Genomic DNA, 25,714 nt, shown 5'->3' on the forward strand with positions numbered 1-25,714 from the left:
TGATTGTCCTACCTCAGTAGGACAATCCTGAGTAGCTGGGATTACAGGCATGCGCCACCACACCTGGCTAATTTTGTATTTTTAGTAGAGACAGGGTTTCTCCATGTTGGTCAGGCTGCTCTCAAACTCCCGCCTCAGGTGATCTGCCTGCCTCAGCCTCCTGAAGTGCTGGGATTACAGGTGTGAGCCACTGCGCCCGGCCATCACTCATTCTTTGAATTGGTATTGGGATAAATTTATTTCAAGTTGTAACGTCATAAAAAGATATGAGTAATCTTAAGTAATGGAAGTTTATTCAAAAGATACTGCAGCCATTTTACTCCAGGTCTTTGTTATTTTAGTCTCTCCTTTCCCTTCGAGGTCTCTCAGTGGCAGTTCTCCCATTCTCTCCCTTCATCGCCACCCTCTCACGCAAAGCAGGGCAGATCTAGTTCGGTCGGTTACTCACATCTGATACGGAACGCTCTGATCCAGTCCCACACGGCCAGCATAGCAGGCTTCGTCTCCATACAAGTTCATCACCACTTTTCTCAGAGAAAACCGTGTACCTGGCAGGTGCTAGGAAACTTCATGGTCTGTCCAGTGCAAGACTCCTAATACATTTCATCAAACTGTCTTCCAAAAGGGCAATGCCAGTTTACCTTGCCACCAGAAATATGTGGGAGCATGCCCTTCTTAGTACATTTGCCAGCAGTGAGGAGATTCATTATTTCATAAATAATTAGCTAATATGGGCCGGGCTCGGTGGCTCACACCTGTAATCTCAGCACTTTGGGAAGCTGAGGTGGGCGGATCTCTTAAAGCCAGGAGTTTAAGACCAGCCTGGCCAACTTGGCAAAACACCGTCCCTATTCAAATAATAATAATAATAATAATAATAATAATAAGCTAATGTGATAGACGAAACTACTAGAGTGTTGTTTAAATGTACATGGGCACTTTCTTAGTAGTAATATGCAGTATAAACTTGTTAATCAATTAATTTTTCTCTTTGGTGAATTGCTTATTTTGGTTCATTACTAATTTATCTATTTACAGCTGAGTATTTTCCATATCTATTTATGTGTGCTAATCATAACTTCAAGATATTGGCCATTTTTGCCATATTTATATCAACTTAACGTCTTTCTTCATTTTTCTGTTCTTGCTAGTTTTTAGACTTGGATACATTTATCTTTTAATGAACAGAATTTTAAATTTTTTTAAATAATCAAAACTGTTAATATTTTCCTTTGTAATTTATTTCATTCCTTTGGCTCTTAAAAAGTGCCCCTTTTCGATTTCATAGATTTGCTAAACATTTATTTCAAATTTCCTCTATTTTTAAGATAGCTATTATTTAAAATGCTTATTCTCTAAAAACATTAATTAAATAATTCTGTAATTATATATTTAGCTAATGAGATAAGAATCTAAGTTCATGTTTTAAATAAATAATTTACTAATTCTTCCATCTGCATTAATTTAAAAAATCTTGTAAAATTTATTTGTGACATTACCCTTTCTCCATTATACATTTTTGTATGAAAAAGGATTTGTGTCTCAGTCCATTCATTTACAAATAGTCTAGATGAGGTTTAAATACTAAAGTAAAAAGGAGACTTTTCTTATTCAATAACTTTTAATACTCAAATTCTGCAGTATAATTTTTCATCTAATGTGTTTCCCTGATTTAATCTGAATTTTATAATTTCTCGACTCCTTGCTTTTTAGAACAGTGTTGGCTTTATTTCATAAATGAATTTTTTTTTTTTTTCATAAATGAATTTTGAATAAAACTTGACATCAATTTTTATTTCATAATCCACAAAACATTTCAAATTAAAGAAATACAACATTAAAAGTCTCCAGTTTTTGCTTTAATTTCACATTTCATACACTCACAATATTTAGGAAATAGTCATTTTGACTGTCTTATAACTGGGATAAGGGTGCAGCAACAATTCTGCCAGATGGTTAAATGCCCCAGAGGATTTCTGGTCTTCTCTTCCTAATTTGGGAGATATAAAGCAGTTTTTACTCCCAATATAAATTCTTGATAAAAATCTTACTCTGTTGATTTTTCATGTTAGACATTAAGGATGACATGTAAGTAAAAAAAGAAAAAAAAAAAAAAGTAGCCTTGATACCAAGTTAATATTCTCTTGAAATCTTACTTGGCTGCTAAATTTCTTTGTTGAAAGCCAACTTATAACAAATTGGTTATCCTGTTAGCCTTTTTCCCTTTTTCTTTCCTTTCTTCCATTTTCTTCCTGCTCCCTCTTTCCCTCACTTTTTCTTTCTGGCATGTTTAATTAGAGAACATTTTCTATAAGCATTATAGAGAATAATTGTCCTTGAGGAATGATGGGTAACGTAAGCGAAATGAAAATAATAAAGAAAATGCTACATGGAATCTCTTATTCTTGAACCATGTTCAGACACTATTAGCTGTGACCACTGCAATAGGAAATGAAAAAGAGAGCACTTTTTCATTGAATATCCCAGTGTTCAAAGAAACAAAGAAATGGCCACATAAACTAAATATTCACAATACTGGAAATGAACCACAGGCTTTTTGAGTAATACTCCAGTTAACTCATGTCCTTAAATGAGAAGGGCAGCCACAGACATCTTCCCACTGGAGCTCTCTGGTGCCCACATTTAGGGATGCATCTTCCTTACAAGGGCAGCCACCTGTGGAAGTGGGTTCTTAAATAACTGTGTGCACCAAAGACCATCTGGCATGGCTTAATCACTGTACAAAGTCTCTGCAGAGAAGTTGGAATTGAGATTCGTAGAGAAGCAAACAAGGGATGATGCCTGATGATTAAGAGTCAATCCAGGAAGGAGAATTCTTCATGGGTAACATCTATTTCAATAACAAACTCTCTCCGCAGTGACTCATACTTATTTGTCTGTGAAGTTACAAAAGAAGATCCCCAGAGAAAGTGCTTTCCAAGTTGCTAGATGTAAGTTTAAGAAAGAAAATTTTTACCTTAAGAAAAATGTGAGCTTGGTTTTAAACTTGAGGTTTGTTTTTAGGCCAAATGAATTGGGTTTTTTCCTGTTGCCTTTCTAACAACGTAATGACAATGGTGAAGAAAAGGTAAATCATCATGTTAGTAAATCCAAGGATTTTGCCTCAAGAAAGTAGATAACTATTCTTGGGAAAAACACATAAAGAGTTTGTCCAGAAAAAATTAGTGTCAAAAATGAAACATCCAGTGACACCAAAAGAGTTCAGTTTCCTGTGCTTGAGTCCCATACTTTTCATAATGAGTAAAATCAAGGAACTTTAGAATGTCCTATGTTCTGTCATTTCGGGCCCACACATTCTATTAAAAATCCAAGATTGGCCAGACATGGTGGCTCATGCCTATAATTCCAGCAATTTGGGAGGCCGAGACAGGAGGATCATTTGAGTTTAGGAGTTTGAGACCAGCCTGGGCAACACAGTGAGACTTCATCTTTACTAAAATTCAAGAAAATTTAGCTGGGCATGGTAGTGCACCCCTGTAGTCCCAACTACTTGGGCACTAAGATGGGAGGATTACTTGAGCCGGGGAGATAGAGGCTGCAGTGAGTTCTGATCATGCCACAGCAAATCCAGCCTGGTTGACAGACCAAGACCCTGTCTCAAAAGAAAAAAAAAAAAAAAGAAATCCAAGATTGTAAAATGTCAATATGATTCACTTGTCATTCTAAAGAAAGTAAAATCCAAATTCCTTATAAGATTTTTCTTTAAAGTGACACAGTGATTTTTTTTTCTCTTTCTAGTCACATTGGAAGTAAATGAGGATTGTAATCCACAAATATCTAAAGTTTTAATTTTAATTAAAATATATACAATGCATCTCAGCGGATTCTTACATTAGAATCACTATTTTTAATAAGCCTCACATTGAATACAAAATATATAAATATAAAACCCTTGGGAGAAAATATTACATTTTTTGAAACAAAAGGGAAAACATGTGCTCCAAGAAAATACGTTTTACATTGTAATGTCCAACTTGCACAACCATGTTTCAACTTGGAACTCATTAGTTATTTGGGCCATGCCCTCAAAATTCTGTTTAGCCTACTTACGATTTCCTTTCAGTAAAAGACAAGACAGGAAAGAAACAAAAACCAAAAGCACCCTACTCAGGAATCTGGGAATGCCTTGATGATGGACTCATAGGCAGGTGGGGGCGGTGTTGAAAAGCCCACTCGAAGACTGTTACTGGACCAGTAATCAGGACGGCTCAGACTGTGGGAAGTGCTGATAGTGGGAGAGATACTGGAAGAAGGGAGAGTCACCAGCTGACTCTCAGTTTCCACAGGAAGTGGTGGACATTGCAGAAAGGGATGGAAAGTAGAAGCTCTGAAACTTGATTTTCTTGGAAAGGAATTTGCTTGTTCCAGGGAAGCTTGTCGCTGGAAAGTGAGACTGGCCAGGCTGAGGTTGCTGCGACGTTCACAACCACTGTGGCGGTAAAATCCAGTTCTGTTGAGGCCATGGGAGTAAGAAGACCTAGATCTCCTGCTTGAACTCCACTGTGAGATGGGAGCACTGGCTCTTCTTCTTCGAGACAGACAAATGAACACAGCCCAAATAAATCCTCCAAGTACCAGCCCGATTGCCATGGATACGGTGAAGGACATGATAAGGTCCTCTGAAACAAAGAAAACAAATTACTAAATCAATACTTAAATAGGTTTTCAACTAAAAACAAGGGTCAGCATATATGCTGTAATTCATAGAATACTGATTAATTTAAACATACTTTGAATCAGGGAAATAGAAGACGGTGTTAGGTGGATATGAACAAATGAAAGCTGATAATGCTTCCATTTATTCAAGCAGAAAGATACAAAATAACACTTTCAGCTGTAGCATTCCAGGTCACTTAAGCTGTTTTATCATCTTTAAGAAATAAAAGATAAAAGTAGTCTTACTTGATGTCATTAATTTATGGCGTTTAGCTCATACATTTTTTATAGAGTTGCAAATGTAGCCCAAAGTTGATTTCCTTTTGAATTATAGTAGTAACTAATGTGCTGGATGGATAAAGAATTTTGTCAACACTTTAACGTTGCCTTTTCCTCTGTCTGCTTTCATCAATCACATTGATTTCTGCCACCTGCAGTCTTCATGATGCCTCACTTCCTTTGCTCTGTCTGAGATAGGAAGTGCTAGAATAGAACCATCTGGCCAGCTGACTGATTTATGTCATATTTCCTGAACTCCCAGACAGTCACCTATATCTCTGACTCTTTGATGACTTGACCTGTGCAGACTACTGGGCTCTTTCTTGTTTCCCAGGTTCCAGCTCTTGCTTCTATTATGCCCTTGGGATGATGAAATTCCTGTAGCCCGTACCTCCATAGCGTCTCTGCTACACACCAGTATTCTCTAATTCGTAGAACTTGTAATTTGTTCAGATTTCCCTTTCTGGGGAGAAAAATGCCTTTTCCTAATGGAAATGCTACCTTATTGTCTCTTGTAAACTAAATACATATTCTCAAATGAAGATGGGTGACTGAGTCTCCTCTTGCCACACCACTTTGTATAGAAAAACTCTGGATATTAGAAGACTCCTCCAGCCTCTCGGTCCCCCACATTTCCCCACCATGATGTAATCCACAAGTCATGTTTGTTTCTCACTGTACCAAAGCCTGTCATTCTCTCTGAAACTCTGCGATTTTCCACATATTTTTCCTTATATCTGAATTCAATATTTTAATCTTCTGTCTGGAAAACCCATTCTTCAAGCTCCACTTCAAGCATATCTTCAATAAAGACTCTGACATTTCCTAGACAAAAATGAGTTACTGCTAAGTGGAAAGGTAAGCTATCGTATCGAATTGCTTATCTAGGTATATTCTGTATCGAGAGAGCCATAGCCTGAAAATTAGCTGATGGGTATTGTGAGACTGGGGAAGAGGGGGAGAAAATGGCCACAGAAGTTTTGCTGTTCTTCCCATCAAGAGATAGTCTATTTCTCTACCCCTTGAATCTGGGCGGGCTTCATGACTTGCTTTGATGAGTAGGATGCAATGGAATTGAAGCTATACAAATTCAAGCCTAAGCTGCAAGATGCTCAGCTTCTACCCTTCCTGCTCTTGGGACCCCTGCCATTGTCAGCATATAAATAAGGCCAGACTAGCCTGCCAGATGATGAGAGACACATGGCCCAGAAACCCCTATAGCCCTAGCCAAGAGCCTGCTAACCTGGACATATGAATGGCATCATCCTATATAATTCAGATGCTAGTCAACTCACCAAATGATTGTGACACATGAGCAAAGACCAGCAGAAAATCCACCAAGCTGACTTCGTCTCAAATTACCAATCCACAGGATTGTGAGCTAAGCAAATTATTATTATTTTAAGCTACTATGTTTGGGGGTGGATAGTTACATGGCAAAAGTTCTCTGATACAGGGTTCCAAACTCAGCTCTGTTCGTAATATGCTTTGTGATTTTTAGGGAATTTGTTTAGACCCACTGATTTCATTATATATATATGTGTGTGTGTGTATATACACACATATATATGTGAAGGAGTTTGATTTTATGATTGCCAAGGTTCTTTTTAGCATGTTGTTGTAATCTGTGATAATATATAGACTACTGAGAATGCAGAAATAACAAAACAAACTAACGTTAATAACTACAAAGGAATAATCACTGCTGTCTAATTTTAGGATATAGTTTGTGTCCTTACACTGTATATTGTCACATTTATCTCCTGTGGAAAAGCTATATTTATTGTGTCCTACTTTCACAATTATCTGTACAAATAGTTATATCAACATTCTCTAAAACAACGGCTTTGGGCAAAGGTCCCAGGCACATTTTTTAGTGTATTATATCACTTAATCTTCAAACATCCCAATAAAGGAAATGCTAGTGTTATTCCCATTTAATAGTTGTGGCTACTGAGAAGTAAGTAGCAAGCCCATAGTCCCACATCTGGTGAAGGTCAAGTGAGGATTTGAGACCAAAGCGTCTTAATTAATAGCTAAATTATTTATTTATTTTCTAAGTGTAAGGTAAGAAAATGTTAATCTACAATGAAAATAAGCAATACAAAGTGCATAAAAATTTGTCGATTCAATACCAGAGTATCTTGTAACCTGTTATGAACAGAAATACTTGAGAGAATGGTGGTTAAATAATATTGTGTGTTCTACAGATATATTTCCATGAATCAGTAGCCTTTAGTGGAGACTTTTAAATATCAACAAGTTCAGCTATGGACGCACAGAAATGGAGTTTCAGCTAAAACAAAATCAAAAATGTGTTGGACATAAATTCCTCATTTTATAGATGTTGAAACGGAAGCTAAGGTTTGTGTGGTAGAATTAACACTTGATTTATTGTAATAACTGATTGGCAAGTATCACTGGTTAGGGAACTATTAGTTACACTCGTGTGTGATATAAAGGAGAAGACAAATACTCAAATTTACAAAGTATATGTCCTTGCTATTGTGTGTAAATGTATGTAACCACTACTAGAGTCTGACTGAAGACTCTAAGTATTTCAGTATATAAGCAGGCATAATAGATAAAATTTAGAAAGAGATATTTCCTTGATTTCAGCAAAATGAAGTTAAAACCAGAATCTGAAAGGAGAAAATATATTCAGTTAGTCAACGAAAGCATTTAAAGTTTACAAGAGTCCTTATACATGGTCTCTGTGTATGCCCTTTGAGACTCTCATCTTCTGACAAATCAGATATTCCAAATATAAATATTATTTATAGTGGAATAATAGCAAACTTTAGATTCAAGAAAGAAATAGAAGCTCTTTAAATCAATGAAATCAATGAAAAATAATTTCTTGTCTATTATTGTGATTGAGGCCAGGCACAGTGGCTTATGCCTGTAATACCAGCACTTTGGGAGGCCAAGGTGAGAGGATCGCTTGAGCCCAGACCAGCCTGGGCAACATAATGGGATCTGTCTCTACAAAAAGTAAAAATAAATTAATTAAATAAAATACAGCGATTAAGCAAAACAGCAATTAACAAAAATACAGCGATTAGCAAAAACAACAAAAATAGATGGAGTGAGAAATACATTTAAATTTCAGATGACTGTTTTATTTCCAAAATATATTATTGTTCTGATGTAAGAAAACTAAGATAATATCCAAACTCTAATGGACAAGTTATTATAGAATATAGTGAACCATCACAATCTTCTTAAATGACAAGTTTCAGTTTGGGGAGTAAAAAGATTATTTTTGTGGCACTAAAACTGTAACAATATTTCCATAAAAGGAATTTGACAACAAACCTATTTAAAATGATCATTCTCTGTGGCTTGGTAATACTTTGATTTGATACTGTAAACCTATTGTCTATGCCCAAAATTTGGGGAAATGACTTAAAATATCATCAAATATTGGGTTATATAGATATCCAAAAAAGATTAAATAATGAATTTAAAATGTACATGAGAATCATAAGAATAACATATACATACAATAATAGGCTATTTAAATTTTGAATGAATATAAAGTAGGATAAGATGGAGGTGCAACAGAAATTATAAAAATTACAAAACAATTTCTTTTGATATGGATTTGTTTAACTTTTGCTCAGTAGAGTACACGTATCATGAAAATGACTTTTTAATCCACAAAGTCAGTAAAATACACACTTTAGAAATTGTATTAGTCTGTTTTCATGCTGCTGATAAAGACATACCTGAGACTGGGCAATTTACAAAAGAAAGTGGTTTAATTGGACTTACATTTCCACATGGCTGGAGAGGCCTCACAATCACAGTGGAAGGCAAGCAGGAGCAAGCTATACCCTGCGGGGATGGCAGCAGACAGAGAGAGCTTGTGCAGGAAAACTCCCCCTTATAATAACTATCAGATCTCGTGAGACTTACTTACTATCATGAGAACAGCACAGGAAATTCCTGCCCCGATGATTCAATTACCTCTCACTGGGTCCCTCCCACAACATGTGGGAATTCAAAATGAGATTTGGGTGGGGACAGAGCCAAACTGTATCAGAAATCATTGCACTAATTCTTATACCTTGCAGAATATTAAAACACCTACAAATAATACCGCTGACAGAAGAATTTCTAAGACTTCCTGAGATATGTGGTAAAATGCTTATCTAACTTCTTAAGCTCCCTTACGTCCAAACAGCAAAGGCAAATGTAGAAATGAAGAAAGGCAATGAGGAAGAGATGCTGAGTCAAACAACAGCAGTGGTCTTTCATACACATTTTTTTTCATTTAATTATAGTTAATGATTTTTCTGACCTGCCCACACTAGAATTTGGAAACTGTGTGATGAAAGCAGCATCTACTGGTGATACAGCTTTAAATTTTCATATATGTAATTCCATTCTGGCAGACTTTTGACAATGTATTTTGGGATCCTTTTTTAAAACCTGGTATAGAAGAAAATGTAACTGAAAAAGAAGACATTGGCACAGATATTGCTTTTTAAAAAATGATTTGCCTTCTTACTTCTCAACAATCTTAGGAGAAGAAAAATGAGCCATAATCTTTCTTCTTATAATTGCAATATAATGCAACTTGTAAGACCAAATGGTTACTTTTAAAAATGTAACTTTCCTTTTGAAAGCAGAAGGAAAAAACTCTAACATTGGTAAGGTATGCCATATAAATTAAATATATGTCATCCTAATTTGTAATACATACCTACAAAACTAGCAAGTAGATGGCACATAACAAGCCCTCAATGAACACTGGCTCTTCCTGTTAATAGTTGTGTATTAGGCCCTTCTTGGCCTAATAATAACAGCCACGTTCCTGTCTTTCAATTTTAATATTGTAATATTGAGTATGATTTTTAGTAAATATAATCAATACTTCAAATGCCTTCCACTGGTATTAAAATTTAGTAGAGGTCACCATCTAGTGGCTTGAGTTGAATCATTCCAACTCTGAAAGTGATTTGATCAATGACAGCAGAATGAAACACTTTAAAACATTCCAAAACCCTTTGCAGTTGTAAGAATGGTAAGTTCAACCTTCACCAAAGCAGTCCATGAAGTCCTTGGTATCATAGAGTGTACAGGAGAATGGTTCAGGAAATAGAATGACTTTTGACAAAAAGGATTTTTAGAGACAATAATATTTAGAGCCTAGAAATTTGATTGATTATAATAATGTAAACAGCCAAGGAGTATTTTCCATTATATCTCATCTGCCAGAACATCTTATTGGGTCTGTTTTCACAAACAAACAAAAAAAAATCCAGAATTCAACTTCTCACTACCCACTCTGCGACTTCACTGATCCAAGTGGCCACATTCCCACATCTGTGACATGGACTATGGTCTTCCTGCTTCTGTCCTTGCCATATCCTCACACCCCAAAAATGTGCTCAATACAGTAGTCAGAGAACATTTTAAAATATAAGTCAAATCATATCATTCTTCTGTTCTAAATCCTCTGCTTTTCCCAGAGGAAAACAAATGCCTAAGAATGTCCTGAAAGTCCCTACTTGACAGGCTCCCAATTATCTGAGCCCATCTCCTCTACTCTTCCTCTGGGTCACTCGCTCTGTCTGCACTTCCCTCCTCACCATTCCTTAAGTACATCAGATGGGCTGGCTCCTGACTTAGGGCCCATCACTGGTTATAATCTACTCCTAAAATTATTTCCTCAGCTATCTGTATGGTTAATTTCAGGTATTTTGCTCATATGTAACTTTGTCATTGAGGCCTACCCTGGCTGCTCTACCTAAAATGACATCCTGTCCCACCTCTGAAGCCTAAATGGAACTCTTGTTTTTCTTTCTTCCTTTCTGGTTAATGGAAACTAAATTCGTTAATTTATACTCTTTAAGAAAATGTGAATGAGATACATAAGCATTATGAGCTGGAAATGTCATTATATTTGAAAGATAGGAGGATAACATATATCTGGAATGCTTTAAAAAGCTTCATGGAAAAAATAAATTGTAGATGCCTTTTTGTGAATGGTAGTGGTCAAATAAACAAAAGGCTTGGAGACTTGAAAGTAGTTTTGATCAAAAGCATAAAGCACAAGCCATATTCTGAATATATTTAGTTAACAGCATTGCTAGAGGAGAGGGCAAATTCAAAAGGATCAAGGTAGCACACCGCTTTCTGTATATGATAGACTAACATGTATCAAGCCACTGAGAGCAAGCATACAATAGAGAATAAAATACTTTCTTAAATTTGTTTGAAGCCATCAGAGACTTATCAACACCGTTAAATTGAAGGAGCAAATTCCAGGAGAAAAGAAAATCTCTCATCACAATAATCTGTAAAGAGAAACAAAAATATCTGAGTAGAATGCTGTGCACTATCAGTAAGCTTAGAAAACATAAGTTAGTGTTCAGGGGCTGCCAAGGAAATTGGACCCTAGGAAACATCCCAGACTCCGGAATCAGGTGCCCTAGGATCTACTCCCTATGATTAATGGTAAACAGGAAAAAGACCAGACCACACAAAGATAAAAATATAGATCAATCCCAAGTTGGACTGAGGTGATCTTTCCCTAACTAACTGTCCGAAGGAAAATTTTACATATAAATAAAATAGATAGTTATATATTTAAATAAATTTATATATACCTAGTAATAAATTACAAGTCATCCTAAGAGGCAAGGCAAAGTAAACGAAAACTAAGAGAACAAATAGAAAATTGAAAAATACCTGTAAGTTATGAAGATATTTGAATTATCAGACAAAATATTAAAATAACTGTTGATTAATGTGTTTAAAAAATTAACAAGTTAAAAATTTTCAGCAGATATTGAGGATCTTATAGATAATAAAATATCTAATGAAAATTATAAAATATTTTAACTGAATTCTGATAAAATTGTGAAATATCAAAACATGTGAGATGTGCCTAAAGCCACATTCATAAGAAAATTTATAGCTTTATAGGTATATATTTTAAAATGAGAAAGCCTAAAAAAATCAGTTATTTTGGTTTCCATATTAAGAAGCTAACAAAGGATCACTAGCTGATACATAAGTAAAGTAGCATACAGTAAATAAGAGAAAGCAGAACTTAACGAAACGGGCAAAAAAAAAAAAGAAAGAAAGAAAAAATAGAGGAGATTATCAAAGACAGATATAAAAAAATCTAATAAAAATTAATAAAATACTAATTGGAATGACAAGGATGGAAAGAGGAGAGAAAGAGAAAGAGGGAAAAATAATGGGCAGGTGCAAGAGAAAGAGACAGAGAGAAGGAGAGAAAATCACCAATATCAAGAGTAAAAACATTAGAACAGATTATACAGGCAATAAAAACATCAAGCTAGGATTCCAAATCAGCTTTTATGAACTGACCCTTTCAAGTAATAATGACTATAAACACTGGAAACAATACAAAAAAAAAAAAATTCTACCTAAGGGCCGTAAGAATGACCAAATGCTTGCAGCTACTAGAGAGGAGTTGACACCTGGAAGAAAAGAACACCAAATATTAGTCAAGCTCCAGTTTTCAAACCTTTTAACCTGAGGGCAGCTTCCAGTCTGGGACAGGTAAAGTGATAATTGAAAACCTGCACTGTTTCTGATCTTAAGAAACAAAGGACAGAGATTATGGAAACAAGAGCTGCTAAGAATGTGAGAAGGAAATCCTGGAGAAGAGAAAGCCAGAGAGGATAATCCCCAAATTTTACTTATAAACATTTCACACATCTTTGGTTGACTCCTGAATCACACATATACGGGACATATTCCAAACAGCACTAGAGAAAAATAAAATAAAATAAAGTAATATTTAAGCTGCTGCCCAAGGGACAGGCTTTATAGGTTTCTGTAGTTGTAGTTTCACAGAGTTAATTGCCTGTGAAAATAAATTAGGAGGAAAAACATACATCACAACACTCTTCAGGGTAATACAGCAGAATCCGTTCAAAATGTTCAAGATACAATATGAAATTACTTGGCACATGAAGAAACAGGAAAATGTGACCCATTCTTAAGAGAAAAGACAGTCAACAAAAACAAACTTTAAGATGACCCAGATATAATTAGCAGACAAAAATTTTAAAGCAACTCATATGTCCATGTTCAATGATTTCAAATAAAACATTCACAATGAATAAAATGATAGGAAATTTCAGCAAAGAAATAGAAACTATAAGAAATAACAAAATAGATATTCTAAAACTAAAAAAAAATTGAGAACTGAAAAAAATGTATACCATGAGCTTAACAGTGAAATTAAAGTAAGAGAGAAAAGAATCAGCCAACCTAAAGGTGTATTCATAGAAATTATCCAGTTTGAAAAATGGAGAAAAATATTGGGGGGAAAAAGCAAGCCTCTAGGACTTGTAGAACTGTATAAAAATATTTCACAGATGTGCAATTATAATCCCCAAAATAGAGGAATGGGTGAGTGGAGCTAAAAACATTTTGAATAAATGAGGCTGAAATTTTTCAAAATTAGTGAAACAAATTAATCTACAAATCAAGAGTCTCAGTAACATCAAGCAGATTATATATAAAGAACTATGCACATCATAGTCAAACAGCTGAAGATCAAAGGTTAACAAAAAAAACTTGAACACAGCCAAATTACAAATAATAATAATAACACTACATTCATAAAAGACAATTATTTGAATAACTACTCGCTTTTAATAAAACACAATGATATTTTAAAGTGATTTTAAAAAAGCTGTCAACTCAGAATTTTATATCCAGCAAAACTATCCCTTAAGTATAGTAATGAAATACATACTCTTTCAGGTGAAACAGAATTCAAATTAATCACCAGCTTACCTACACTAAAACGTGTGCTGAAGAAAATCCTTAGTCTGGGGAAAATGAAAACTGGGATCTTTAAGAAGAAATTGAGACTATCAGAAATAGTATCAGAGTAAATAGAGAAGATTCTTTTCTCTCAATTTCTTTAAAATTCATTTTTCTAGTTAGAGCAAAAATTAAAATATTTTCATATGAAATGTATAGTTTATATAGATTTAATATGTAATAATTATGAAGAATTGGGACAGGATATACATAAATCTATCAGTTTGATTGACTTAGTTTTTAAGAGATTTTAGAGGCAGGGACTTACTATGTCACCCAGGCTGGTATCAAAGTTTTTGGCTCAAATGACCCTCCCAACTTAGTCTCCAAGTAACTGAGACTACAGGCACACATCAATGCACCCAGCTGTTAGATTGTTTTTTATATTGAAAATCTTATGTATTCTAAAATACAACTACAAATTATATTAAGCAAGATTGCAGAATTTAAGATTTATATATAAAAATATGTTTATATACTAGCAGCAAACTACTGGAAAGTATAATTACACCATTACAATAGCATCATTAAGCATAACATACCTAGGAATCTTTTTCACAAAATGTATGCAAGATGTCTGCACCACAAATTTTGGAATACTACTGAAAGAAATTAAAGGTCTAAAAAATGGAGAGATATACTATATTTGTGAATTACAAGCCTCAATATTATTAAGATGCCAACTGCCCTTATATATAAATAAATTCATATAAATAAATCAACTAAAATTCCAATAAAGGCTTTTTGTATTATTTTACAAATGACACTAAGTTGTATATGATGACAATACAAAGGAACAATAAAAACAAAGCTGGAAGCATCACACCACTTGATTTTAAAATATACTTCAAAGCTATAATAGTCAAAACAGCATGGTACTGGCATTTACATAGCCATTTAAATTAATGAAACATAATAGGGAGGAGGCCCAGTAATAAATCCATGCATTTGTGACAACTGATATTTGACAACAATATCAAAAATGCTCAAAGGGGTAATTATTGCCTCTTCAATAAAAGGTAATGGGAAAACTGTATATCCACATGCAGAAGAATAAAATTGAACCCTTATCTCATACATATGGAGACGGGCGGATCACGAGGTCAGGAGATCGAGACCATTCTGGCTAACACGGTGAAACCCCGTCTCTACTAAAAAAAAAAAAAAAAAAAAACTAGCCAGGCGAGGTGGCGGGCGCCTGTAGTCCCAGCTACTCGGGAGGCTGAGGCAGGAGAATGGCGTTAACCCAGGAGGCGGAGCTTGCAGTGAGCTGAGATCCGGCCACTGCACTCCAGCCCGGGCGACAGAGCTAGACTCCATCTCAAAAAAAAAAAAGAAAAAGAAAAATCAACTCAAAATGGGTTAAAGATACAAACCTAAGACCAGAAACCCAAAAAACTACTAGAGGACAACATAGGGAAAAAGCTTTATATTGATCTGGGCAATTATATTTTTGCATATGACAGCACAAGCAAAAAGCAAAAATAGACAAGTAGAATTGTGCCAAACTACAAAGATTCTGCACAGTAAAGGAAACAACAGAGAGAAGATATGCCCACAGAATGAGAGAAAATATTTGCAAACCATATATCTGATAAGAAGCCAATATCTAAAGTATATAAGAAGCTCACACAACACAAAAGCAAGAAAACAAATAATCTGTTTAAAAAATGAGCAAAGGACCTGAATAGACATCTCTCAAAAGAAGCCCCACAAATGACCAACAGTTAGATGAAAAAATGCCCCACGTAACTACTCATCAGGGAAATGCAAATCAAAGCCACAATGGAATATCACCTCACATGTGCCAAAATGCTTATTATCAAAAAGACAAAAAATAATGAATGTTGGTGAAGATGTGGAGAAAAGCAAACTGTACACTGTTGATGAAAATGTAAATTGATGCAGTCATTGTGGAAAACAGTATGAAGGTTCCTCAAAACTTAAAAATAGAACTACCATAGAATTCAGCAATCCCTCCAGGTGTACATTAAAAGGAAATGAGATCAGAATCTCTAAGAGATATCTGTACTTCCATGTTCATTGCAGCATTGTCACAATAGCCAAAACACATAATCGATCTAAGTGTCTATCATCAGATGAATGGATAAAGAAAATATGGTGACATAGATATGCATACACACACACACACACATATATGGTGTCTATAATGGAATGTTATATTTCAGATGCTCTTAGACTTATGATGAGGTTGTATTTAGATAAATCCATCATACATTGAAAATGCCATAAGTTGAAAACGCATTTAATACCCCTAACTTACCAAATTTCATAGCTTGGCTTAACCTACCTTAAATATGCACAGAATACTTAAAATAGCCTAAAATTAGGCAAATCATCAAACAAAATCCAGCTTTATAATAATAAAAGGTAAAATTTTTAACTTTAAACAAATTTTTATTACATAAAAGTTGTCACATAATTGGATATTTCTCTACTTTGTACACGATTGTTCTCATTCTCCACAGAAAGGCAGCTTAACTTCTCATCTGGTGGTAGCAAGCACCAAAATCCTTATTTTAACAGAATAGTAGTAAAAATACCTCAGTGATTTAAGTTGAAAGCAGTACATTGGTACATGGCTCTTATACCCAGCATCAGGAATATACAAATGTCTTTTTATTCGAAAATACAAAATAAATTATCTGTAATCATGAACAATGACAGCAATAAACCATTATGTATTTTGTCAACTAAACCAGTAACTGATGGTTACAGTGATTTCTTAAACATCAGTCAGCCATTCCTTCATTTTCTCTGACTGACTTCTCTGAAGTTACTGGTGAGGAACACTGCCTTGGACTTCCTGTCATAGTTCATTAATAAAGGTAAAGTACTATCCTAGTAGTTAGAACATGCCACCTCTCATACCACCTCCCATTCCACCCATTGCACCCATTCCAGGGTCCTTCTCTTCTTTAGGAATTTCTGTGACTACAACTTCTACTGTAGTTAACAGAGAGACCACACCAGCAGCATCCAATAAAGCAGCTCTCACAACCTTTGTTGGGTCAATACTTGCTTTTTCCACCATATTCACAAAATCTCTGACTATAGCATCATAACCAACTTCTGAGGAACTTTGCATAATTTTTGCAACTATCAAAGATCCTTCAACACTTGCATTCTTAGCAATGGTCATTGCTGGAACTTTGAGTGTTCTTTCAATAATTTCTATACCAATTTTTTTTATCTTAATTAGCTGGAGTCAATGAGTCCAAGGCTGGAATGCCCCAAAGTAGGGGAAATTTTTATAATAATAATAAAAAATAAAAATAATAAACATTAAAGATCAAAATTCAAAATTCAAATTATAGTTTCTACTGAATGCGTATCACTTTCATACCATCATAAAGTCAAAATATTGTAAGTTGAACTACCATAAGTCAGGGACCATCTGTATATAATAAGGGAATGTTATTATTCAGCATTAAAAAAAATCCTGTCATTTTCAGCAACCTAGATGAACCTGGAGGACATTATGCTAAGTGAAATAAACCAGGCACAGAAGGACAAATACAGCCAGCCACCAGCTTACCATGGTTGGATTTGGGATTTTTGGCTACGATGGTGCAAAAGCCATATGCATTCAGTAGAAACTGTACTTCCAGTACCCATATGACCATTTTGTTTTTCATTTTTAGTAGTGTTCAACGAACTACATGAGTTATTCAATACTTTTTAATAAATAGGCTTGGTGTTAGATGATTTTGCTCAACTGTAGGCTAATGTAAGTGTTTTGAGCACATTTAAGTTAGGCTATGCTAAGCTATGATGTTCAGTAGTTTAGCTCTAGTAAATACAGTTTTAACCTGATATTCTCAACTGACAATGAGTTTGTCTGGATATAACCCCATCGTAAGTGGATGAGCATCTGTATTGCATGATTGCACTTATTTGTGGAATGCAGAAAAGATGAAGTTATAAAAGCAGAGAAGAGAACTATGATTGCCAGTGATTCGGGGGTGGGGAGAAAACGGAGATGCTGAGCAAACAAATGCAGTTTCAGTTGTGCAGGAGTTTGGAGCCCTAACATACAACATAGTGTCTGTAGTTATGAAATTATTTCTTATACTTGAAATTGGCCAAAAAAGTAAATCTTAGATGTTCTTACCACCACAATAAAGCTGACTACCTGAGGTGATGGTTGTATTAATTAGCTTGATTATGGTAATCATTTTACAATATATATGTATATCAAAATATCATGTTGTACACCTTAAATATATTGTTTTTATTTGCCAATTATACCTCAATAAAGCCTGGGAGTGAGAAAATACAAAAGGTCCAGAAAAGCCAAAGTAATCTTGAAAGAGAAAAACAGTTAATAATGTATTGTATAGTTTCAAATAGCTAGAAGATATTTTGAACATCCTAGCACAAGGAAATAATAAATGTTTGCAGTGAAGGAAGTGCTGATTATCCTGATCTGATCATTACACATTGTATACTTGTTTTGATGTTTCACTCTGTACCCCATAAGTATGTACAATTATTATGTGATAAAAATTGTTTAAAAAATAAAAGGAGAACAAAGTTGGAAGATTTATGTAACTTCAAGACTTACTATAAAAGTCAACAATTTGTTTCATTGAAACAGAATGGAGATCTCAGCAACAGGCTTACACTTACATGACCATTTGATTTTCAACAAAGGTGCCAAAGGACTTGAATAGAGAAAGTCTTGGCTGGACACAGTGGCTCAGACCTGTAATCCCAGCACTTTGGGAGGCCAAGGTGGGCAGATCACTTGAGCCCAGGAGTTTGAGACCAGTCTGGGCAACATGGCAAAGCCTTGTCTCTACAAATACAAAAAGACAAAAATTAGCCTGTTGAGGTGACATACACCTGTAGTCCCAGCGATGTGGGAAGCTGAGATGGGAGGATCACTTGAGCCCAGGAAGTTGAACCTGCAGACAGAGTGAGACCCTGTCTCAAAAATAAAATAAAATAAAATAAAATAATAAAATAAAATACAGAAAAAAATATTTTCAAGAAATTGTGCAGAAAAAGCTGGATATCAATATGAAAACAATCCCTCAATTTCTACACTATATGCAAAAATTTAATTTGAAGTGGACAATTATGGATCCTAAATATGAAAGCAAAAATTTTAAAGTCTTAAAGCCTTTAGACTGGGAGGGGGCATTTGGAAACTTTTTGGGTTAGTGATTATGTATCTTGACTGGGCTTTGGGTTACTCAAGCGTGTGTGTCAAAATTCAACAAATGTTCTGTTATGATTTGTACACTTCATTTTTATTCACCTTATATGTTTCATTGTATGTAAATTTGACTTTAAAAGGAAAATAGTTGTAAAATATAATTGAATTCCTGTTAATGATATGCATACTAAAGTAATTAGGGGGAACTGTATTGATGTCTTCAGTTTACTTTGAAATATATTGACTAATAAGATGAAAGAGAAAATGAGTTTTATAAAAATGTTACAGACAGAATTCAGATGGTAAGGTATATGGGTGTTCACTGTAGAATTCTTCTAAGGTTTATGTATGTTTGAACATTTTCATAATAAAATGTTGAAAAACTAATGAGAATGGCATAAACAACATTTAAGCAATATATTTTGAAATTTAATTCAAATGGTCAAATTCCTGGAAAATACAAACTCCCTTAACTAACAGAATTGATAGAAAATCTGAGTAATCCCAGTAATCCCAATGAGATCACTTGGACACAGGAAGGGGAACATCACACACCGGGTCCTGTTGGGGGGAGGGGGGAGGGGGGAGAGATAGCACCAGGAGAGACACCTAATGTAAATGACGAGTTAATGGGTGCAGCACACCAACATGGCTCATGTATACATATGTAACAAACCTGCACATTGTGCACATGTACCCTAGAACTTAAAGTATAATAAATAAATTAATTAATTAAAATTAAAATAAAAAAAGAAAATCTGAGTAGTTCACCATTGTTAAATAAATGGAATGTGCCATTAAAAACCCTCCAACGGAAAATACTACATATAGTTACAATAGTGAATTTTACCAAGCACTTAAACAATAAACAATGCCATCTTATACAAACTTTTCCAAGTAATAGAAAAGCAGGGAACATGTCCCAACCTGTTTTACAAGGCTTGCATAACACCGATACCTGACAAAGCTGTCAGAGAAAGGACAATTACAGGCCACTTTCTCTCATGAATTTAGATGCAGAAGTTTGAGGTCAGGGATGTATTAAAAAGTCCAGTCTTATGGCTCCATCTCACATCTATTGAATCATAATCTCTCAGCATGGAGTCCAGTGAGAGATGAGTTTTCATAATTCTAAGTAATTCTGATGCAGTTTAAACACAAGCATTTGTAAATGTTTTTCAAACTTTCTAGGTAACTGAGATAAGGGAACTAATGAATAGACTATTAATATGCAACATAGACGTTTCTTTTTAAAATACAAATTGAAAAAATGAATTTGTGAAATAGTATTGGTTTCCAAATTTGGGGAAGATATAGTGGAAATTCTTGGGACATATGCCCAGCCCATAAACCTGTTCCCCTCTCAACTTCTTTGGGAACATCCTATGCCCATCTGCTGGGGTGCCCCCTAAGAGCCGTATTTTTCTACAGGCCAAAGAGCAGTATTTTCCACTAGTAGCCAGGGATCCCTCCTCTTGACAGCACTTGATCCCTAACAAATCAGTTCACAACCCTGCATCTCATCAATTACTTTAGAGAGTATTAAGTCTGTTAGCAAGGATGCACAGAAAAACGAAAAATCAATGCTTCACGTTTAAATTACTAAATAATTTTTAAAACATATAGAATAAACAATAGCTTGAAAGTCAACATTTTGACTGCAATAGTTGGATATTTTGAAATAGAAAAGAGCGCTTTGAGTTTTTTTGTTTGGTTCAGTTTCTAAATGCTAAAAGCCTAAAGGACTTAAGAACATAACTTTTGATCATAAACAGTATAGGAAAGAATAAACCATGGCCTGTGAGTCAATTTCCATGCATCTAAACAGGAGGAGCTTTGGAGAAGCAAAGAGGAGCTATATAGAATATGACCTGTAAGGGTTTTGGAGAAGCGAAGCATCACTCTCCATCCCTCCCTGTGATGAGCTACAGATTGATTAGGGAATCTCAGAGAAAGTGGTACTCATTTTCAGCTTTCTGGGGAAGATGGCAAGCTACTCTGAGAACCCCTGGGTGTCTAAAGAGCAGATAAGGAAGTGAGGTAGGGAGTGGGGGACATGGTGTTACTGCATCCAGGCCAAGGGCACCTGATGTAGCCCAACCTTCTAAGGAAGGCTCCTGCAGTTCTAGGGTTATGGGATAATACTGAAAATTGTTCTGTGCCATTGAGACAGATGGAGAAGTACTTGAATAAGGGCCAGTAGACCAGAGGGATATACAGAAAGGAAAAGTCATGCTGTTGGCTAATATTACACAGATCATGTGAGCCAGATTTTATAGTAGGAGATTTCAGCAGTGAAAATCAGAGAAAGGGCAATGTCTCAAAAGCTGATGAGAAATACATGTCAGTAGATGTCAGCAGAGGCCAGAACTTGATCAAGCACCAAAGGTCCCCTCTCTCCAATACACAGAATATAACCCCTCCACCCATCCACACCCCCTCTCCAACCTTAAATAAAATTCCCAGAGGGAGGAATATGGAGAGACTATAAATCACTGGATTGCAAGTGATCAGGTTAAATTAAATCAAACTTTTACGCTGACATTCAAAATCTTGCAGAAATCTGCCTCCAACCTGCCTTACCAACTATGTCCCTGAAACAACCACACACAGACTCTCTAGTCAAGCTGTTCTTTTCTCCACAAACTTGCCTGGGTGTTTTTACTTCTCCATATTTGCTGATGACATTTTTCCTGAGCTCCCCAAACCTCTTGAAATGCCTTATTTATGTCACTGACTCCTAACACATTGCCTAATATGGTCAGCGAATGCTTCTGAGTGAACTAATGAACTGAATGAGAATGAGCTGACGAGGGAAAGAAATGAATGACTAGAATGTCCTTCTTAGAATTAATCTCCCTGTCTGAAATTTATCTTTCTAGGAACAGATAGCACCTCATTTTTTTTTTTTCTGAGAAAGATTTAGGGCTTATTTCTGCCATATATTGTGCTAACTCATATTATCAACCATTGCTATTTTATCATGTGTTATCTTGTGTTATTTCACAACTATATAGGTTTGTATGTGCATATGTATAGATGCATAATCACCTCCAAGAGCATAATCCTTTTGAGACAAACATTTTACTTTTGGTGAGAACTGAATTAAGTGAATAAATGCAAACTCCTGCAACAGTATCTTCCCCCAACTTTTCATAATGCTAGCCATAAGGAAAAAAATGCAAAGTAAGAGAGCAGAAACAACCAAAACTACATCTTCTACAGGACTCTCAAGTACTAAGAGAATGACTGAGTTCAGTATTTGTCTCCTATTGCCTTAGAGGAGGACACGGCAAATTTTAACGGGCCATGTTTCCTGCAGCTTTTATGGGAATGTTTATAGAGAAAGGAAGTGCATTAAAGAAAGCAAAAATAGGGAGTGGAAGGTGATAGTCTGCATCTGTGTTGTCACTTTCAGGCCAACTTTGTTGCCAACCCTTGCACTTAAATGCTTGCACACCTTTAGGAAGTTTTAGTGGGTGATAGCTATGAAAATGCCACCTATTGCTTTTGGTAATAACCCGATATTACTATCCCATCATTTAGCGCTCATTAAAGTAAACCAGAAAAGTCATATCGAGAAAACAACTTTTTATGTAGCTTAAAGTGCTACATCTGAGCGATTTATATGGTTCAATGTACAAGTTTTCCTTTTCTAAGCTATTTTTCTTTATTTTCCAAATTCAATGTCCCAAACAGATGACTGATTTGGGAAGCAATAACAATGCCTTTCACTGCATTGTATAAGATTCTCAAAATAATATTTTTGAGGAGTCAGTGGTCAAAATAGACATCAATTTGGATACAAAAAAGCAATAGAAATTTAAAAGATTGACGTTTATATTTCAGGAAATGTACATATTTTATATGTTTGTATTTTTATTCACATTTTATACTTCATATTTTTACCCCAGAAACAATAACACAATCTTTTATATATTTTCCTAAAATCATCAGACATTATATCTGCTCTCCATATTTCCATTTGCTTTGTTAATGTTTATCAATGTAACACTCCCCTTTCTGGTTTTCATTATTTTCATCTAATTTTCATTACAGTCACATAACAAGAGAAAGGAAAAACTAGTATTTGTCTTTGAAATAATAGGTTTTAATTCCCTCTTAAACACAGATTTCCACATTTAAAATATCTAAATTTTTAGAATCAATAGGTGGACTCCAACTAAGCATTCTCTTATTAATATCCAGTTTATTTTAATGATTATTATCCATGTTTTAGTCAGTGAATAATCATTTGTTTTTTAAATAAACCTGAAATTTAATTTTGAATGGTTTAAAAAAAATAGATTGACTTCTACATATTAATTTTTGCAAAAAAAAAGCTACTTTACTTTTGAATAATTTATACAGATAACTTTTTTTATAATGATGAATTTGATTTAGACAGACTATAGCTCTTTTTCAGTGTGTATTTAGCACTTATTTTCTCTATAAGTGAGGACAGCAAATAATATTTTAACAAGCATATAACGAGACATCCACAATTCAAAGACTTCTGTCTAGTGCTAGCTACCTAAAATAACCCATTACCAAAGTCTTTCTTTACAACGTACTAGAATAATCTATTTTCTTCTTAATTTTGTTACATAAATTTATTAGGAGCTCACCAATATCCTTTGTTTTCAGGCTTCCAGCAAACATAAATGTAGGTGAGAAAAAAAGAATGAGCTAGTTCTTTTTTTTTTCTTATGCTGAATTTTTAATATCTTTTAACACCAATAAATATTTGTCCCCACATTTTTCATCTAAGAAAGTACATAGGTTAAAGGACTGGAGTGAATTCTTTTCATGCAGATTTCTGTGATGGTAGACATACAGATTGCTGGGAAAAGTTGGCCACTACTGCCCACTGTCTATGTGAAAGTTCCCAAAACTCCGCCTTGAATCACAGCAGAAAGTCTGAATTGTTCACTGAGAGGATTAAAAACTTGTTCTGGGCATATAAACAGATCTGTTCATATATACTATTTTCTTCATTAAAGTGTTTTTCTGATTTTAATTTAAATTGCCTCCTTTAATATAAAAATGTCCCTGAACCCAAGAGTACATGTCAACTTCCCATGTGAGCCCTTGTTCTTTGTACTTCTAAGCCTGGAGCAACTGAGTTTTGACCTCAGCACAGACCCATTGTCAACATCAGGGAACACTGGACTGTTAGCTGTGGCTGGACTCAGACAAAAATACTCCAAAAAATACTTCTGTATTGTTCTTTTCCCCCACCCCCATGATAGGCTTCCACTGAATGTTACACATGATGTTATTTCCATTTAATCTTTTCTACTAAAGTTTTCTCAAATTTCATATTTTTCCATATTTTATTTGTTATACTCTAAAGTCATTCATTTATTTTACCTGTGTTATCGCACTTTAAATTCACTCATTTAAGTACAGATGTTATTAGGCTTCACTTTGGAAATTAAAACATATAACATTCACAACATAGGTGAAAATAGTCTCTATGGAAAATCTTGATTTCATAAAATAAAATATATAATCTATAACCTTCAAACAAATGAAAGTTAATTTTTCCCACACAATCTATATGCCATATTCTAAGCAGGAATTACCTCCAACTTATGTTTTTTATTTTTATCCTCATTATTTCCTAATTTTATTCTGTAACATCAGCCAAAATCTGTACTTAACACCCAGATTCTTCTTGAATATCTTCATAGAACACTATAAAGACATATAAATATATTTCTATATATTTCTATATAGAAATATATTTCTGCTAATAAATGTATGAAATAAATTTCTATTAATAAACATATGAAAACTTTAAATAATCACTTTATAGTAAACAAAATGTCTCAGAGATTTTCAATGCTTTAATAAATCACGCAGTGCATTTCTCACATCCTACTTTTAAATTTTAAACAGTAAAAGAAATACCTTACCCCAAAAGTTTTCTGGCCATGGACTCCCTAAACTTGTTGTGTTATTAGCCATAATATCCACAAGAAATAGAAGAAAGAGAAGAAAAAGAGAAAGAAAAACCAGTGTGTCGAAAAAAAGCAGTTTGATTCTATGTCTTTGTAGTACAGCAAGAGAAAAATAATTTTTACACAACCCCTCATATACTTGTGTTCGCATAAAAGGAAATAAGTGTATCATATTTCCTGCTTTTATACTCAAATTAGCAACTGTTTTTCTTATCTTGGAATTCCACATGGTTCCTGAGACACAAAACAATGTCCTTTTCATCATTTCCTCAGCTAAGTTCCTAAGTTCTCTCCTCTCAGCCACCTCCAAAACTGCTTTTAGGATAACAGGGTTGTGTGTGTGTGTGTGTGTGTGTGTGTGTGTGCTTTCTCATCCCATACTGACATAGAAAGGAAGACTCCAAACTCTCAGCTACAGCACCTTGAATTAAAAGTATACAGAATTGAGAAATAGACCATGTTCCAATGCTTGAAAGCTAGATTTATATAGTAAATTTGGGGGAAGAACTATTCAAAACTCAGATACTTACTGTTCTTTGTTGTTGTTGTTGTTGTTGAGACTTAGTCTCGCCACTGTCGCCCAGGCTGGATGGAGTGCAGTGGCATGATCTCGGCTCACTGCAACCTCCGCCTCCCGGGTTCAAGCGATTTTCCTGCCTCAGCCTCCGGAGTAGCTGGGATTACAGGCGCCCGCCACCACAATCGGCTAATTTTTTTTTTTAATTTTTACTAGAGATGGAGTTTCACCACGTTGGCCAGGCTGGTCACGAACTAGGCATGACCT

The 25,714-nt window shown here is 34.9% G+C and overlaps 1 protein-coding gene across 3 annotated transcripts; it reads right to left on the minus strand.

The window, feature by feature from the left end:
- Positions 1–1,766: 1,766 nt before the first annotated feature.
- On the minus strand, positions 1,767–25,083 carry MYCT1 (myc target 1). 3 transcript variants are annotated; one of them, XM_011943759.1, is made up of 3 exons: positions 24,886–25,083; positions 4,129–4,640; positions 1,767–3,613 (listed from the first exon to the last, which is right to left on the minus strand). In XM_011943759.1, the coding sequence occupies exons 1-2, from the start codon at positions 25,079–25,081 to the stop codon at positions 4,129–4,131; spliced, it is 708 nt and encodes a 235-aa protein (XP_011799149.1). In that variant the 5' UTR covers positions 25,082–25,083; the 3' UTR covers positions 1,767–3,613. The 3 variants fall into 3 exon arrangements, with proteins under 3 accessions (XP_011799149.1, XP_011799148.1, XP_011799147.1); XM_011943758.1 differs by having other exon boundaries at positions 1,767–4,640; XM_011943757.1 differs by lacking the exon at positions 24,886–25,083 and adding an exon at positions 12,366–12,709 and having other exon boundaries at positions 3,496–4,640.
- Positions 25,084–25,714: the final 631 nt, after the last annotated feature.

The sequence above is a fragment of the Colobus angolensis genome, unplaced genomic scaffold (genome assembly GCF_000951035.1).
Source record: "Colobus angolensis palliatus isolate OR3802 unplaced genomic scaffold, Cang.pa_1.0 Scaffold221, whole genome shotgun sequence".
Lineage (NCBI taxonomy): Eukaryota > Metazoa > Chordata > Mammalia > Primates > Cercopithecidae > Colobus > Colobus angolensis.

Coding starts and splice junctions, on each gene's coding strand:
- MYCT1 (XM_011943757.1), bottom strand. CDS start 12,660: ATGTGTGAAATGTTTATAAGTAAAATTTGGGGATTATCCTCTCTGGCT. Junction 4,641..12,365: donor GTCATTCTTACGGCCCTTAG/GTAGAATTTTTT, acceptor TCTTTGTTTCAG/AGGACCTTATCATGTCCTTC.